This window comes from Thamnophis sirtalis, unplaced genomic scaffold (assembly GCF_051295495.1).
Source record: "Thamnophis sirtalis isolate CommonGarterSnake01/CBP01778 unplaced genomic scaffold, rThaSir2_p1.2 scaffold_12, whole genome shotgun sequence".
NCBI classification, from domain to species: domain Eukaryota; kingdom Metazoa; phylum Chordata; class Lepidosauria; order Squamata; family Natricidae; genus Thamnophis; species Thamnophis sirtalis.
The window spans coordinates 46,935,237-46,954,065 of NW_028261392.1; the positions used below are offsets into that span (position 1 = coordinate 46,935,237).

The following is an 18,829-nucleotide window of genomic DNA, read 5'->3' on the forward strand; positions in this document are numbered from 1 at the left end:
GGAGAAGGCGGCCGGTGTGCAATGGCTATTAATGTCTCTTTTCGCGCCTTTGTGAGAGGATGGGATGCGGGAGCTGCTGCTGCTGCTGCTGCACTGCCATTTGTAGTAACGCGGCTGCCTCTTCTCCTGAGTAGCCGGGTTCCGAGGAAGCGCAAAAGGGTTGGAAGGGCGCCTCTTCTAGTGTATCAGAAGCCAAAACTGGTTCGGGAGAGCTGTGTCGAGAGTGGGCCCTCAGATCTACCCTTTCAGACCGCCATCAGCACATCCCGAAAGGCGAGCCTAGGTTTCTGTCGTTTGTTCAGTCAACGAGGATTAGAGGAGCCAAAATATTCATAATGAAAGCCATATGAATGGATGAATGAATGAACGTCAATGAACTTCAAACGTGAAGTTCAGGAAACTGCGTCCCAAATCACAAAAGCATCCAGCTATTGTGATTTTAAAATGTGTATTCAGTGTTTCCAAGGAGCTGTGTAACAGACCATGGCTTTCCATAATTAAACCATGGTTTTCAGAATGTATGAACAGTCTCAAAACAGATTCAATATGCACATTGTGTGCTTAACTATAGAGAAGCCACCATTGAATAGGTTCATGCAACATGCAAAAATAGAACCAAATGTGGCATTTAGGTTAGTATAATACAGTAATAAAGAGAACAAAGGATTTCAGAAGTTAACCACTGGCTCAGTGGTGGGTTGCAGGCGGGCGTACCGGAGCCTGCCTGAAGCACCGGGTACTGTTCTGGTATGGTGCTTTGGAGGGCCCACCCGCCTGTGCTCCTTACCTGTCTTTAAAGTCTTCGGCGCTTCCACGTACATGCATGGCACGTACAGCACCTGCACGACACTCCGCCGAGCAGCTGGAGTGTCGTGGAGGTTCGCGGAGGCATTGCTGGACGGTAAGACACATGCGCACACTGCGCATGTCCATGTGGATGACACCGGGCCCATTCCAACCATACTGGTTGGAATGGGATCCAGAACCCACCACTGCACTGGCTAAGGGGTTGGTGAAAAAAATAGATGTACTTTTTGCTAACCAGTTAACAAATGTATGCAGGAAACACATTACAATCGTCATGGGGAACTTCAATTACCCTGACATCAACTGGAAGATTAATTCTGCATCATGAGAGATCGAATAGGTTCCTGACCAACCAGCTAATAACTTTGTTGTCCAAAAGGTAGAGGATTGAACTAGAGGGACAGCAATATTGGACTTAATTCTCACAAAAAGAGAAGACGTGATAGATAGAGTTGAAACTGCAGGGACCTTGGGTGAGAGTGACCACATCATACTGGAATTCAACATAAAGCAATAGAACACAATATCAGGCTCTTAGATTTTAAAAGAGCTGATTTTAACAAACTCAGAGAGAACTTGGGAAATATTTCTTGGATGAAAATCCTAAAAGGGAAAACAACTCAAAAAGCTTGGGAAACTCTGAAAAATATGATCATAAAAGCCCAGACCAGCATAATACCACTGAAAAAGAAAAAATCCCAAAAAGAAACCAGCATGGCTGCACAAAGATCTCTCTGATAAACTAAAAGACAAAAAAGATAAGTACAAAAAATAGAAAGAGGGACACATAACTATGGAAGAATATCAACAGATAGCCAGAATTTGCAAAAATGAAGTCAGAAAAGCAAAGGCATACAATCAACAAAGACTTGCAACAAAGGTAAAAAATAATTAAAAAATTTCTTTCAACATATAAATAACAAGAACTTTAGATTCCTGGACCATGGTCTGCACTACTTCCACAAGGAACAGGCAGTAGAGAGAAAGCAGAGCTGCTTAACTCATTCTTTGCATTGGTCTTTATAAAAAAAAACAACACCCTATAGCCCAACCTACAAAAAACATAACTGTAAAAGACAGATTAGAAATAAAAGTTAAAATAAGCAAAAAACAATTGGTGAGAACACCTGTCTGATTTTGATGAATAAAAATCACTGGAACCTGACAGATTACATCCCAGAGTTTTAAAGGAACTGGCAGAGGTCATCTCAGAACCACTGTACCATATCTGTCAAAAATCATGGAGCACCAGAGGACTGGAAAAGAGCTGATGTGGTTCAAGGGAAAAACAGACCCAGGAAACTACAGACCAATCAGCCTAACATCAATACCCTGGAAGATACTGGAAAGGATAATAAAAAAAAGATCTAGAAATGAGTAAAGTAATAACAGAAGTCAGTGGGTTTGTTAAAAACAGATCACGCCAAACAAATCTTATTTCATTCTTTGACATAGTGACTAAATTAGTATATCAGCGAAATGATGTGGACATAGTATACTTAGATTTCAGTAAGGCATTCAACAAGGTAGACCACAACCTACTTCTTGATAAGATAAAAAATAGTGGGATAGAGAGCATCACCATCAGATAGAGCACAAAAAAGAAGAAAAAATGTTTCCAAGTTTTGTAAAGTGTAGCAACTTATTGAATGTGACTTGGATTGATGACAGAGGGTATTTGACTCCCTATCACATTATTGGATATCAAGGGCTAGAAGTAACAGGAGTCAGTTGAAACTTCAGAAGCTTTGTGAAAAGTTCAATGGCACAATGAAACACAATTACTGGTCAATGGTGACAAACTGAGAGAGGTTAATGTCAACAGATGAATCTTTCACTGTTATCACTACTGGTTGTCTTTGCATTGATTCCTCTGTCAATAATACTGAAAAAGTCAAGTTATGGCTATTGGACATCAAAACACCTGTCAAACTATCCCATTTCCTCTATACAGACAATCTGAAGCTGTGTGGAAAAACAAAATAGAAATATGGATATAGTGAAATAGAAGCACTGTTTAAAACTGTCCAAATATGATATTGCAATGGAGTTTGGACTAGACAAATGTGCTGTTCTCATCATCATCAGGGGGAAAATAGTGGAAATTGAAGGAGTCAAGATGTCCAATGTAAATAACACAAGGAGTCTGGCAGAAGATGATCATTATGAATACCTGGGCAACCTTCACACTGACAACATCAAGCACACTGAAGTAAAGAAGAAGGTTAAATATGAATAGATCAAGAAAGTGAATATCTTAAAGGCCAAGCTCAGTGGAGGAAATGCCACCAACACAATTAAGATCTGAGCAATTCTGGTCATTAGATACATAGCTGGAATAGACTTGATTAGAATTAAAAGCCCTAAATAAGAAGACTGGAAAAAATGACAACGAATCATGTCCTTCATTCCTACAGTTACATTGACAGAGTACACTTACAAATAAACATAGATGGGTGTTCTGACCCCCTCCTCTGTCCAGTAACGAAAGCCGAGACGAGCTTAATTAGAATGTCCTTTAATAACAAGACTAGAATCTTGGTGGCTGAAAGCCAAGCAAACAAACAGATAAGGACCTTGGCAGTAAGTCTGACAAACCTTGGCAGCAATTCAGACAAACCTTGGCAGCAATCCAGCCTGCCTAGGTAGTTATGTTCTCTTTAGTCAAAGCGTTGACTTCTGCAAGAAGGGCATGTCACAAGCAGTCCTTTTTATAGTCTGGAGAGGAGCCTAATGACCATCAGCTGAGCGCACTTACCTCCTGTAATTGCGTAATTGCTCCTGACGCCGAGTAGCTCTTCGATGGCGTGCATTCAGGAACAACTCACTGCTGGCTTCTGGATCACTCTCCCTTGTCTCCTCCCCACTGGTCCAAGGCTCAGGCACCACCTGGTGGCCAACCAATCTCTCTGCACCCTGCTCAGAGTCGGAACCCTGTCCAGGGTCCTCCACATCCTCCAGAGCCAACTCATAGGGCCCCTCGCTGTTGGAGTCTGGTGGCAGCTCCAACAGCTTCTGCTGGGCCACATGGACATGGTATGGTACATGTACACCAGACTGTTGAAGAGAAAAAAAAGGACATTGGCCGAATATTTAAAGGATATGAAGTTAGGGCACCATGAACATTTACTGAAGAGAGAGATCAAATTGGCCCAAAAGAAAGTGCTAACTGTCCAGTTGGCTAATTCAGAAAAAGGAAATCCTGGGATATTATTTTACCAAGCTGTTATGGTCAAGCTGCAAGCAAAAGACAAATGTAGGTGAAATTGCGAATCAGTCTTGACAGAAAAACCAAAAGAAGAACAGAAAAGAGATATGGCAAGACAAAGTATTTCATTACATGGTGAAAACACGCACAGTAGCAGGCAAAGCAAAAAACAAGAGGTGGCAATAACTAAGAGCAGGAAAGTTGAAGAAAATGACAGAGGTGCTAAAGACCAAACCTCAAGAATAAATGCAGATAAATCCAGAATACAGCAACAGATAGCAAATGCTACCTTTGCAAAGAAAGTGATGAAGCAATAGATCACCTAATCAGCTACTAGAATTGGTGGGACCACAAAATAGACAATAGAAAATGAAGAAGGTAAAATGCTCTGAGTTTTTAGAATTCAAATGGATAAAAATGGATAAAAATACAAAGACCTGCAAATAGTAGTAGAATGATTGTAAGAAAAGAAAGCAAAGATAGTGCCAATAGTAATGCAATCTCAAACAACTGGAACACTACTTGAACTCGGTCAGAATTTACAAAAACTCCATCAGTCAATTGCAAAACACAGCTTTACCTGGAACAATTTGCATCCTATGGCAATACCTTTAATACAATCAAACAACATCTGATTTCTAACAATCAGGTGTATTATTGTATAATAATTTTTTTGACTAGCCCCTATGTCCAAAATATTCAAAATTATCGATTCCTCACAACATCCAAACTTTGGAAAATATAATGCCAAAGGGCACAGTTATTTTTTTTTTTTAAAAAAAGTCTATCCATGTATTAATGATCTTAATTGTCTACTAAAATAGCAGACAAATTACAACCACAGAAATAAATCTTCCAGTTTTTGAACCAGTCCTTAATAAATGTTATTTCAGTTGTTCAATATACATGAAGTAATTTTTGTTGTATTAACTTCATTTTAAGACTAAATAAACTTAATTTTATATTCTTTAAGGTACCCTCTATTAGTAACAGGACATTCAGAGTTAATTATTATTACTAATGTCATATACTTAGATCAACTTTCTGTGAAAATATGTTTAGGAGCCGCAAATGTTTCTTCTAAAACTTCTAACTGCTATAAAATGTAAAAAAATAGCAATGACATTTAGACTAAATAACAAAAGCTTAAGCTGAATAACGTTCCAAGAATACTCTGAGGTAATTCAGATTTATTTTTGATTTAGAAAAATTTTAGAAACTCAGATTGTTTTTCTTTTCTGTTGTTATTGTTCCCATTCAGGTTCATCATTTCTGCTATTTATTCTCTTTGTTGTTTTCTTGTTTTTAAATATATTTAACAATTTCTAAACCACCCAAAATTACTGGGAATTAGATGGCATATAAAGTTAATGAATTTACTTGATTGATTGGTTTCAGGAATTCATAGCATTATAAAAACCTAATTATCCAGAAATGGGTTTACCCATTATTTTTTAAAACTAAGATTTTTCCATAATGTAAACCTTTTGTTGTTTAAAGAGTCAAATTATATTTGTTCACTTAATTTCCATATACTGTATATCTTCTAGCCTCAAGAGCATCTTATCACAATTAATTTCATTTCAAATTTCTGCCTTATATCAGCCTGATTATCAACAAAGCCATGATTGAGTTATGAAAATCATACATTGGAAGCATTGCCAGAAGTTTGAATGTAACAAAAATTATTGGGAACACCAAATCGACAAAGTTCTTCAGAATTAACAGGTCAAGATCTTGTGGGACTTTTGAATCCAAACAGATAGACATCTGGCTGACAACACACCTGACATCACTATTGTGGAAAAGAAAAAAGTCTGGTTCATTGATATTGTAATATGAGGTGATGTACAAATGGAAAATAATTAGAAAAAATAACGAAATACTGCGATCTACAAATTGAAGTTGAGCAATTGTGGAGGAAGAAATAAATGGTTGTACCAATAGTAATATTGTGGACCATTTCCCCCCAAGTATCCCATAAAAGAAAATATTCAAATGTTCAGTCATAACCATTATATTATAACAGATCTATTGAAGGAGTAGGAGTGCTTAAGGAGTAGGAGTGCTTAAGAGAACTCTAAGGTTCCAGAAGTAGGAAAAATATTACTTAGGGGTATAGAAATTTCTAAACCAGTCCACGTAGTAGTGAGCATGCTTAGTTGCCACTGAGTATTTACATTTAGAGAACAGAGTCAAAAAAATACAGAAGCAGGAATGGAATCGATACCATGAAATGCATCTTGCAACTTAACATGTTATATTGCACATTAAAAACTAATTTATACTTTTGTTATACCAAGACCATGTTTGCATATACAATGTATCATACTAAAACTATTCTTAAATCTTTAAACTGTAATTAAAAATACAATAGGTTTCATGGTAAAACTTCTGCAATATACCCTTTATTAATGTTTGTTGAAACCTTTGAAGGATAATATGATTTAGAGCAGTGTTTTTCAACCTTTTTTGTGCAAAGGCACACTTTTTTCATGCAAAAAATCACAAGGCACACCACCATTAGAAAATGTTAAATTTTTTTAACTCTGTGCCTATATTGACTATATATAAAGTAATTCTCCCACGGCACACCTTACACTATGTCACGGCACACTAGTGTGCCACGGCACAGTGGTTGAAAAACACTGATTTAGAGATTGTGTGAATCCAATCCCTGTTATGCTATGTAATAAAATAGCATAATAATGATACATTATTCTCTGAAAAGAGAACCTCTAGAGCAGTGTTTTTCAACCACTGTGCCGTGGCACACTAGTGTGCCGTGACATAGTGTAAGGTGTGCCGTGGGAGAATTACTTTATATATAGTCAATATAGGCACAGAGTTAAATTTTTTAAACATTTTCTAATGGTGGTGTGCCTCGTGATTTTTTTCATGAAAAAAGTGTGCCTTTGCACAAAAAAGGTTGAAAAACACTGCTCTAGAGCATAAACTATCCTTTGTCTTTCTCTCATGTTTGGTTGAGAAAAAATGAAGTAACTGCAAACTCAATTTTTCCAGCCATGTTACCAGAAAACTCAGATCTGTAGGTCCTTTCTAAATTAGATGCTAGTTAGAGAGAAAATATTAATGTGACCAACCCAGTGCAGGCAAAAAATTGAATCTTTTCCAAGCTAAGTAAGACCTCTTGAGAGATAGTGATGAGAAAACTTGTTTTATTATTTTGAAAGAAGATAGTGAAAAGATTTACTTCATGCCATTCAATTTCTCTCCAATCTCTTATCCCCCCCCCCAAAAAAATAGTCTCTGTTGCTTTTGTGAATTGTCAAAGAGTAATGTTTCAACTGCAAATTTAGGATTAGAATTATTTCAAAATATCAAAAGAAAAGGGAAGATTTTCCCTTTTCGTATAAAAAATGTAATCTACTGGAACAGAAAGCTGACTCAGCATCTCACTGTGAACACTCACTAGTTCACTACAGTATTTCAGGATTGATTAAACTGAATATATAAATCTAAAGAGCAGCTGCAAACTCATTCATATTTTGTATCTTTGTTCATGCAAATGAAACGACACAATCTTTTGTTTTGGCTTAGCAGAGATTGCATTACTTCCACTGAGCAAAAGGGGGAAAAAAATCCTTCCTGAAATGGCTACTGTGTGCTATATGGTCTTCCCATCGCCACAGCCTTTTCATTCTTGGAGATAGAACTGAACCTGTCTGTAGTATAAATATTTTTGGAATTTGATGGTGAGTAACATTTGGATAGAGATAGCAACATAATATAATTGCTGAGGGTTATAGTGTGAATCTAGAGCAGGGGTAGTCAACCTTTTTATACCTACCACCCACTTTTGTATTTTTGGTAGTATTAAAATTTTCTAACCGTTCACCAGTTCCACAGTAATGGTGATTTATAAAGTAGGGAAGTAACTTTACTTTATAAAATTTATAAAGCAGAGTTACAGCAAACCCCTACCGCCCACCATGAAAGCTGGAACTCCCACTAGTGAGTGGTAGGGACCAGGTTGACTACCACTGATCTAGAGTTACTAAAAGGGAAATCATGCCTCATTTAAAAAGTACAATCACTTTTCTAAGATACTATCTTCCACATTCATTTTAATTACTTTGGGGCCTTGTCGTCTATAAATGCCTATGAAGAACACCATCCTGAAGAAGGCAGTCAGACTATGTCCACTGATTCACAAATGAGCCTCAAATGTTGCTCTTCTCTGTACTCTTTTCTAGAGTCTCAATGTCTTTTTTTTTTTTTTTGTATTGTGGTAACCAAAACCTGGATGCAATATTCCAAGTGTGGTCTTACCAAAGCATTGTAAAGTGGTTCTAACACTTCACATGATCTTGATTCTATCCCTGTTACTGTAGCTAGGAGTGCTTCAGTTGATCCAAGGCTGCCTTGGCCATACCCAGTCTCTTAAGCCAGTTCATTGCTGATTTGAAAAGCCTGGCTGTTTCACCCAGTGACTTTTCTCAATCCTTTGCTGGTAAAAGATCTTTGACCAGGTTTGCAGCAGAGTGCCACTCTTTTGAAAACAATGCCTTAGGGACTGACAATATATTTCAGCTGACAAGATATGGGGCATCTCTCTTTCAGTCATCAGTTTAAGTCACAAGGCAGTAGAAGCAAAGTGATGCTGAGGAAGAAGCTGATGTGCTGTGCAGTTTGTCCTGCTTTTGTTGAGGTGGTTTTCTGCCCACAAGAATCCCACAAAGAATGATCTGAAGTTGCCTTCTGCCATTTGGTCCCACTGAGCAAGTTCTGTAATTCTAAACCAAAATTCCATAATACACACTCCTATGTAACAATTGGCAAGTACTACATGTGCTGATCAGCTGGAGAATGGAAAATGAAAAATTGCTCACTCAGGTACAATTATTGATTCCGGCAGGTCATTATGTGAAACTATTGTGTATTATATTGTCCAGTCAGTGTGATTATCTGAATTTAAATGTTCAGGTTTGAGTTTCTACATCTCCTTTGTTCTCCTTATTCATTCTTATGCCTATAAAATAGGAAAGCAATTGACAAATGCAGTTACAATGTTTGATTGACTGAGTGCCAATCTTGTAGTATCCCCTAGCAAATTATATTGTCTTGGTTTTTGTATCACGTTAAACTGTAGAGAAGGTTTGAGCTGAAGTCGAGTTATGAAGTCAATTATGGGGTGCCGCAGGGTTCGGTCCTGTCCCCCCTCCTGTTTAACATCTACATGGGTGAGATCATTCGACGGCATGGGATAAAATACCATCAGTATGCAGACGATACGCAGCTGTATCTGTCCGCCCCGTGCCAACTCAATGAAGCAGTTGACGTGATGTGCCAGTGCCTCGAGGCTGTTAGGGACTGGATGGGGGTTAACAAGCTTGTTCTCAATCTGGATAAGACCGAGTGGCTGGTGTGTTTCCCTCCTACTAATTGGCCAAGTTTTCCCTCTCTCAGGCTGGGGGGTCAAACAGTATGCCCTTCAGACAGGGTTCGCAATTTGGGAGTCCTCCTGGACCCACAGCTGACTTTTGAACACCACTTGTCGGCTGTGACCAGGGGGGCATTTGCCCAGGTTCGCCTGGTGCACCAGTTGCGTCCCTACCTGAACCGGGAGGCCCTCAGAACAGTCACTCGTGCCCTTGTGACCTCTAGACTGGACTACTGCAACGTGCTCTACATGGGGCAGCCCTTGAAGAGCATTCGGAGACTTCAGCTTGTCCAGAATGCAGCCGCGCGAGCGATCGTGGGTGCACCTCGGTTCACCCACGTAACACCTATCCTCCGCGAGCTGCACTGGCTGCCTATTGGTCTCCGGATACGCTTCAAGGCGTTAGTCGTCACTTATAAAGCCCTTCATGGTATTGGACCTGGGTACTTGAGAGACCGCCTGCTGCCAATCACCTCCGCTAGACCGATTAGATCCCACAGATTAGGCCTCCTCCGAATTCCATCCGCCGGCCAGTGTCGACTGGCGACTACCCGGAGGAGAGCCTTCTCTGTGGCTGCTCCGACCCTTTGGAACGAACTCCCCGTGGAGATTCGAACCCTCACCACCCTCCAGGCCTTCCGCAAAGCCGTCAAAACCTGGCTGTTCCCACAGGCCTGGGGCTAAAGAGCTGTTGCCCCCATCTGGAATGGTATGATTGTTGTGTGTTTTTAAATTATGTATTGTTATGTATCGTTTATTTTTTATTTTTTTGTCTGTACCCCCCCCCTTCCCTGATTTGATTTGTTAGCCGCCCTGAGTCCCCTTCGGGGGAAAAGGGCGGCATATAAATATAATAAATGAAATGAAATGAAATGAGTGTGGAAAAAACTCAGCCATGAATTACAACAATGTTCACTCACCGTCTCAATGCACACTTTGTTGGTTAACTGAATAGACAACAAGCTGAATATAAAGTACTATGCTTCATGCAAACAACTAAGCAGAAAATGACAATTTACTATATCTGAAGCCAAGCCCCTAATTTATATCTGCCAAATAGGCTAAATCACAAGGTAAATAAGAAATTGGTCTTAACTGATTTTAATTTGATTTTCAATATACTTGCACTTCTCTCTCATCTTCTCCCCAAATATTTTTGCAATGAGCATAAGTATGAGTTGGACTGCATCTATACTCAATTTAAATTTCTTAATTATTACTTTCTGATTGAAGAGACATAAGATTACAATTTTCTTTACCTTTCAAACTTAAAAGAATTTGGTAGTTACAATTTTCTTCATCAGATGCACAGGAATGAAAGATGTAATAGAGTAATTGACAAAATATAAAGTGTTTTAATAAAATTTTATAGTCTGAAAAGATGCTTAGTTTGGCTTTAAAACTGAATATTTTCAAATAAACTGTGAGTTTAAAAATATATTTTAATACAATCATACTTTAACTGCAGCCCTTTCAAGAAAGATTATTTAACAGACCTGTTTAAAAAGCAAGCTACAATAAATCATTATGTATTGTTAAAAAGCATACTTTCTAAAAATAATTCAATAGATTTGACAGCACCCTCAGTGAACAAAAAAAGGAAAGTGGCTTTTATTTTTTTAAAGCAGACACCATTTTGAATTTTTACCAAATAACAGAACAAGGCTTTCTGAGAACCTTACAATAACAATTATTCTAATGGTATTTCCAAATGCATATTTTATTGTGCAAATTGCTGTACAATAATTCATCCAAACAATTGTATAGGAAATCTGTATAGGTTTATTAAAATAATCCATACGCCTGTCCAATTCAAACACAGAGACTCCGAGTGATATACAAACAAAATAAGTTAAAACAATTTCAATTAAGAACCAATTAAGTAACCAGCAGCTCACATTCCAGATGGTAATTCCAATCATACTGGTCCCACGATCTAAATTTTTACTGTCTTTCAGAAGGCCCACTGAGGGCAATCTTTGCAAAGAGCAGGCCTTCCAACAGAATAGGCATACCTCTGGATCGCATTTAATTACATACCTACTCTAACGGGAGTGTCTGGGATGGAGAGATATCACTTAGAAGAGGCCATCCCACAAACTGTCTTTTGTAAGCTTCCACTCCTTATTATTAAAAGAAAAAAAATCTTTTACCTACAAATACCTGTGAAACAACAGCCCTTTTCAAAATAGTTGAAATAATTGAGCAATGTCCTTGTCAATTTAGAACAATCTTAAGTATGATAGAAACACTTACAGAGAAAAATACACATGAACAACAAAGGCCATCTGTGTAAGTAAATTTTGAATAAAACTGATTTTCACAAAATAAATTTTTCACAAAATAAACTTAAACTTGGAAAAGAGTTCATGGCACATGTTCTCTAAATGCCCTATGTATAAAACTTCTATTCTGAATGTAGAAATCGATAAAATACAAGCTCTTTACTAATATAGCTGCTAATTTTGCAAGGAAATAAGTATGCATTTTAAGGAAGATCATTGAATGGAGATGTTGTACCAATTAGGAGAATTTGAATGGCAAGGATGCAAATATCTTATTTCAATTAATCAGATCTAGCATAGTATGTCTATGGAGGTACTGGTTGAGGAAATGGATTATCCAAAGGAAATGTCTGAAAACCATAGAACTTCTAACATATATTCACACGAGACAGAGATATCAGCTAATACATTTATTTATGCATATGTATGACTTTCTCTTTCTCAGTTAACAAGAATGTTAGTTTTGAACCACCTTTTAAAAGTTGGATTTTGAGTTGCTATACCTAAGTAAGACAAGAGAGAAAAATCAGTAGCCACGGAGGGGAAATAACATGGCTTGATTGGAATTAAAACTTTGTTCCACTATAGTCATGATGAGAATCACATGCACACACATATAATCTCTTTCCTTCCCCATTCCATCCCCATCCCTATGTCTAGTTTATTTTTCTTCTTGATTAGATAAATACAACTTCAAAATAAATAAAAATATGTATTTTAATCTGATTGGTTTTTTTTTGTTCTGTTACTTCTATGAAAGCAGATAATGCTTGCTTCTGACTTGAAACCCTAGAGCCAAACTTTTCATTTTGGAAGAGAAACTTTCTCCACATACAGCTTAACCCAATCTCTAAAAGCAAAATTACAGTAATTTAAGATATTTTGTCCAATTAATACAGGTGCCTCCAAGAAAATAAATGGCTGCAAAAAATGGCTGCATTTAAAATCCTACAGAAAAACCTGTGTAGCACTAAAAACTATTTTAAAAAATGCTTTGAATTTTGATAGTTTTAGCATTTTCCCTAGCCCAATTGAACAAAAATAAATGTTACTTCATTTCCTGCAAGGCTAACACATGCCAAGATTAAATTAGTTGAAAAACCCTTTAAAAGAGAATTTTCCTTATCCCTTGTACAAATGACTGATTCAGCTTTTCCTGTTGAGTTGGAATAGACTCTGGAAATTGGCAGACAAATTCAAAGTTGTGCTGGAAAGGGGAAAGGAAAATTAAAAAGGTCTTTTGCTGACTCTTGATTCATTCCCTTAATCCTTCTACTTGATTGAACATCAGGATATACAACTTTGAATCTCCCAAAAAGAAAAGAGGCGCATACTCAGAGTTTCAGAGAAATAATTGGCCAGTACTTGGGCTGTTTTGTATCACAATTCCTATCAAAGTTGAGTTGCATGGTGGTCTCCATTGCTTGTATTTTGTTGGCACCTTTGCCATAGAGCTTTCTCATTTCAGCCATTCTTCTCTCGCCGGGCTTCTCAGCTGGGGGTTGAGCTGACCGGCTTGTGGACAAGTGAAGGCTGTGGTCAGCTTCCACATACATCTCTTGGTGTTCTGCCTCCAGCTGTTTCTGTTTCCCTATGTAAAAAAGAACACAAAGAACTTCATGAGGTTTTTTTTTAAAAAAAATATGGGAGTCCCAAATGATGCCAGCAATGTGCAACTTAGGTATGTTGTCTAAAGACATGTATACCTTTAAAACAAGAATTCTTGTTTGTATTTTAAACCCTCAACCAGGGTCAACCAATATGAACTGAAGCATACTGTTACATAAAGGGAACACTGCACCTATCTTAAAAAATGGAATTGATCATCAGCTCTTTTCTGGCCACAATTCGTAGTACTTATGTCACAAATCATTTGGATTTAAAAGACACCCTTGTATTGTATCATCCTGACCATTCCCCAATATCTGTAATCCCTTTTTGAAGTGCCTCTGAAGATCAATACATAGTGATCATACAAAACAGGAGTAATTATATATAAATGGGGGGAAGGGGCATGAGAGGTAAAATAGTGCTTATTACAGTCATAGACCAGAGTTCAAAATAACACATGTTAAATTTAGATAGCAAAAAAAAGTAAGAATGTTACAACTGTGGAAAAGTCAAGAGTGTTTAATTTTACAGGCAGTGTAACATATATTTAGTATCTTTAGATATAGCCCCACTTTGCCATTTAGTGACTTTGGATCATCATCAGAAGGTTCTTGTGGGGATAATATTGATTGAATCTGGAGAGATACAAATAAAGGGAAGAGTGTAAAATATTCACAAGCTTGAGCTAATTGATGGCTGGATGAATGCGCATATAAATGATGCAATAATTATGTTGCCTTTTATCTGTTTTTGTTTTAAATATCATCACCTGCCCCTAAGCACTATAAATGCAATAAGTGGTTGTAATAACAATGTTAATAAATTGTAGTAGAAATAAAAAAAAACATTGAGATAATGAACATAATTGAAGAAGATTCAAAAAATACATTTTATTGCAATGCTAAAAAAGTGGTAAATAATTTACTACAGCAGCTCTTAAATTGAAAAAAAGAAGTAACATATACTTCTTTAAAGAGACATTAAATTTTTAATGTTCCATAAAGATGAAACCAATAGACCTAAACTGTTTTCTAGCTGTGGCAGTAAAATAATGCAAACAGGACAATATAAATTCAGCCAAATTGCTGGCAATGAAGACAGTTGACATTTTAAAAAAATCTTCCCTAATTAAGCTAATTTTGTGATACAACTGCTGATACAGTTTATAACCATCTGCTAAATTTACACAACTCTGACTTGTATAGACAAGATTGTGATTAAGACAGATGTGTTGAGAAAGTTATTGCTTGAAAAACTTCATTTTATGATTAATACATTCAAATATTTAAACTTACACTCTTACAGAAATAGGTTACATTAAATTTATTACCAGTTTTGAAAAAGTGAGTAATTTGTTTACACAACTGAGTCTATGAACCCACTTGGAATGCTAATTTTAAAGTGAAGGGGAAAAATCATGATACGTCACATGATGACACGAGTTTGACCCCCCTGCTCTGGAGGAATTTAAAAAAGCACGCCACTGATTTCTGGGATGGTACTAGAAAAGGAAAAATCCCTTGGCTCCTGTTCTTCAAGATTTTCATGCAATTATTTAAAAGAGAAAAGAAGTCTTCATATCCCTATTTATTTAGGCTTCAAAACAGTCTTTGACTCCTGGTGGCTATATGGACCAGTCCCTTTGGTTTGTTTGACAAAGTTTTTGGAAACAGTTTGCCATTGCCTCCTTCCCAGATCTGAGATAGAATGATTGGCCCAACATTGGAGAATGGAATGGAATATTCTTTATTGGTCGTGATTGGACACACAAGGAATTTGTCTCCAGTGCATAAACTCTTAAGAAAGACTAGAATTTGGTTTCTGGCCTGGTGTCTTTACTACTACATCAAACTGGCTTTCATCCCTCAATATGATGTGTATAAAATACTTTTGGATGGTTAGACATTCTGTTATGTCAAGCCAAGTTCACTGTCTAGCCAATGAAGGAGTAAAAATAAATAGTCTGTGTAATCCAGGAAAATTTTAATATTGCATAATCAAAGGTATTATACTACTTTTTAAAGTTTATTCTGTATTAACTAATTACTTTACATTATTATAGTACTTGCATCTTTCATCTTTCTACTATAATATTTGCAAATATTTCTTGCACAAATATCTTTGCACATAAAAATAATCCTGCAAATTAGAATGTGAACATGTGGTTTTTGCTCTTCTTTTTCTAGCAAAAACAAATGTTAGGGTTTCAGCTGGGAAAAGATGGGTTAAATCTTTCCTAAAGGAAAAGTAAGATGTATAAAATCTGCAAATGTAAACAATTGCTTCAAGTTATGTTGTTACTATTCTTTTAGGTAACTAATTCATAACATTAGCTTTAAATAAAAATCAAATATTATTAAATTCCCACAGATAGTAATTATACAGGAAACTAGTGGGAGATCATTTGTACAAAATAAATAATATGTGATATGCTATTTCTATAATCAATAGCTATAACAATAGCAATACAATCATATCAGTGCACAGGAACAATCTTTTTTAGCCCTGAAAATCTCAAACACCATAGTCTTTCCTGCCTATAGTGGACAGGTCACATGTTAGAAATTAGAGTAAAGGCATTTTTGAAGTATGAAATGATCTTGAAAGTTGTATTTACAAATATACTAGAGCCGAATATATATCTGGCAGACAGTTAATCGCACTGGGTTAATTAGCACAACCCCATGTGACACCACTGTTGCATGAGCTATACTGGTTTAAAATGTCCTTCCAGTGCAATTCAAGATACATTGGTGCCTTCCAGTGCAATGCAAGGTTACCTTTAAAGCCTTTTATTATGGCTTGGGACCACAGGACTGTTGCTGTCTAAATATTTTGATTTGTCCTACCCAGGAGGGGCATGCTCCGGGTCCCATTAGCTATAGACTGATGGGGCCCAGAAAGCATATTCTAGCATGGTGCTTGACCTTTGGGACATCACTTTATCTGAGATCAGATGTGGTGTCAGATCCACCAGCTTTTGTTTGGTGCCTTGCCAGCATTCTGTCATCGATTGAGGAAGGGAGGAGGGAAACAAATGGGCAATAAGTGTATACCTTTGTGATAGGAAATTGTGAGGGGGGGAATTGTCAGCTGAGAAAGAGCAGAGTATCTTGGAATCTTGTTCATGGCAGTGCATTGTCATCTTCAAAGCCATTTGCCCTGAGTGGGTCATTGAACAGGGAGAGAAGCCCATTTCCCATCTCACCCAACTGTTGATAAGGTGGGGACAGAACTGGAGGACAACATAAGACATCAGCAGAGCGACCAGTAGAATTTCTGCCTCCTTGGCTAGAAGTTTGGCGACTACCTGTGGGATGAGCGGGAGGGGAGGGAACGCATAAAACAGTCCCGAGGGCCATCTGCACCTCAGCGCATCCATCCCCTCCGCCTGAGGCAAGATGTTCTTCTCGTGGGAGAAGAATCAGAGGCCTCTGAAGAGTTGCGCTTTGTTCTCAAGGGGTCTCCCTCCCCTCAGAACATCGCCAGAGCGGCATAGGAGTGGTTGGCCTCCTGGTCATACTCCAGCTCCAGGAGCAGATCTGTGAGTGCTGTGGCTCATGCCCGGTGCCGTCCTACTGCTTCTGATTCCCCTCACAATACTGTCAGCGTGGAAGGATCATCGCAAGAGGTGCATTATGGCATCGAAGCGCAGTAGGCCAGATCCTCCACTACAAAGGGGGAAGGGAAGCAAGGGCACCGGTGGGAAGAATTCCCATGGTTCCTCAGGGAGCAAAAGTTCTCAAAGAGAGGAGGTTAGGAGGCACAAGTCCTCAGAGAAAAACCTTGGAAAGGCCCAGGGACAGGCCAAATCCCCTGAATGTAGGGTCTCATTACATCTCAGCAGTGCTGGATTTGTTGTGCACGGATGGACCACAGGGGGACGGTTAGGGGAAACCAGGGATTTTAGTTCTGTGTTTGCATGTGGGAATTTTGGGTTCTGCTTTACTCTATTGCAATCAGTCTCTCTTAGTAAAAGTGCATTTTCACTTCAATCAAATGGAGTCAAGAGTTTTACTTCCCTAAGGGATCAGCCTGTTTTGTATCCGGCCCAGATGTGTGTGATAAAGCAAATATCTTGGCTTTTTGATGGCTGTTTAGGGGTTCTGTCAAAACTGACTCAGCTTCATTGTTGCCTGCTCCTGATTTCAGCTTGCAGTTTTCCAAATAGAAATGGGAAGGGGTTTGGTAAATTCCTAGGAAGGGGGGGGAGGGCTAAGAAATGCATGAGAGCCTTCTGCTGCCTGAGAAGAAAACCAATCAAGGCCAAGTTCCAAGAACTGTTCAAACAGCGCAGCACTAGTTGCCCAAAACAAAGGAACTGCAGTTAGTGACAACTGATATATATTAAAGCAGTTAGCATACACTAATCAAAAACATTTCTCTTTAGGTATAGGGGAGGTGGTTCTTGAAAATTATGCTTAGCTTGCTGAATGCCTACCAACCACATTTAATACGCCGTTCAATTTCCTTTATTGTATCTCCTTCCAACGAGATCCATTGGCCAAGGTATATGTAGAGGTCTACTATGTCTAGCTGTTCTCCAGATACAATTTTTTTCCTTTCTTTGATGAATTTATTAAACACAACCTGGTTCTTTTTCAGCTTTATTTTTAAGCCAAATGGTTCTCCTGTTTTGTTCAGCTCTTGTATGTGTCTTTGTAGCTCTTATGGGTTTTGTGAGAAGAGAACATCATCATCTGCAAATCTTAAGTGATTTAAATAGGTGCAATTGATTTGTATTCCATTTTTTGCCAAATCTAGCTTGTGAAATACTTCAAGTGTTCTGTCCCCCCTTCTCCACTCATTAACAGACGACAGGCAAACAAACTTAAAAGGAACTCTCTTTATCAGTCCTCGGCTCAAACTGGCTGCAAGCCCAAAATAAAACTAAACAAAATTTCTGCCTGAAGATAACGGAATGCAAAACAAATCTCTCTTATGGCAACACAAGGTGAACAAAAAGAAAGCAAAGCATTTCTTCAAATGTCTCTACGAATCAGGGTTACAGAAATCAAATCACTTCTCCAAGTGTCCATCAAAGAAACCACAACCGAGGATCAATGAACGTTGAATGAACGAATGAACAAACGTTGACTCCTGCAACCAGGGTGTGGCACCATCCGTCCTTTTATCCCCAGAAGATACCCCTAACGAGCCCCAGCTGCATTGTTAATCTTGCATCCTGAAAAGACTCACAGAAGACTGCTGCTGAGTTACAACATCAAGACAGCCTGAGAAAAGGATAGGTGATATTGTATCACCTTGTTGTACAACTCATTCTATATTGATTAGAAAGTATTATATGTACTGTTATATGGGGTATATGTCCATTTCAGAGAGAAAACAAAGCCTTTTAAATCCCTCTGATATGTTTTCCCTAGTTCAAAATTTAGGCACACTGCATATTCTACAATGTTATAGATCTTAAGGCTATATCTATTAAAATGTTTTTCAGAGTTAATAACATTGTTAATAATAGCAATTAACAAATATAATAAAATGTTTGGTTTA

General features: G+C 37.9%; 1 protein-coding gene across 2 annotated transcripts in view; it reads right to left on the minus strand.

The window, feature by feature from the left end:
• Positions 1–11,120: 11,120 nt before the first annotated feature.
• The window catches only part of GEMIN8 (gem nuclear organelle associated protein 8), a 36,433-nt gene continuing 28,724 nt past the window's right edge, over positions 11,121–18,829 (minus strand). For both annotated transcript variants that reach the window (XM_014056691.2, XM_014056690.2), the window contains one exon: positions 11,121–13,295. In XM_014056691.2, coding sequence (XP_013912166.2) covers positions 13,039–13,295 — 257 coding nt within the window. In that variant the 3' untranslated portion in view covers positions 11,121–13,038. The remainder of the gene's footprint in view (positions 13,296–18,829) is intronic.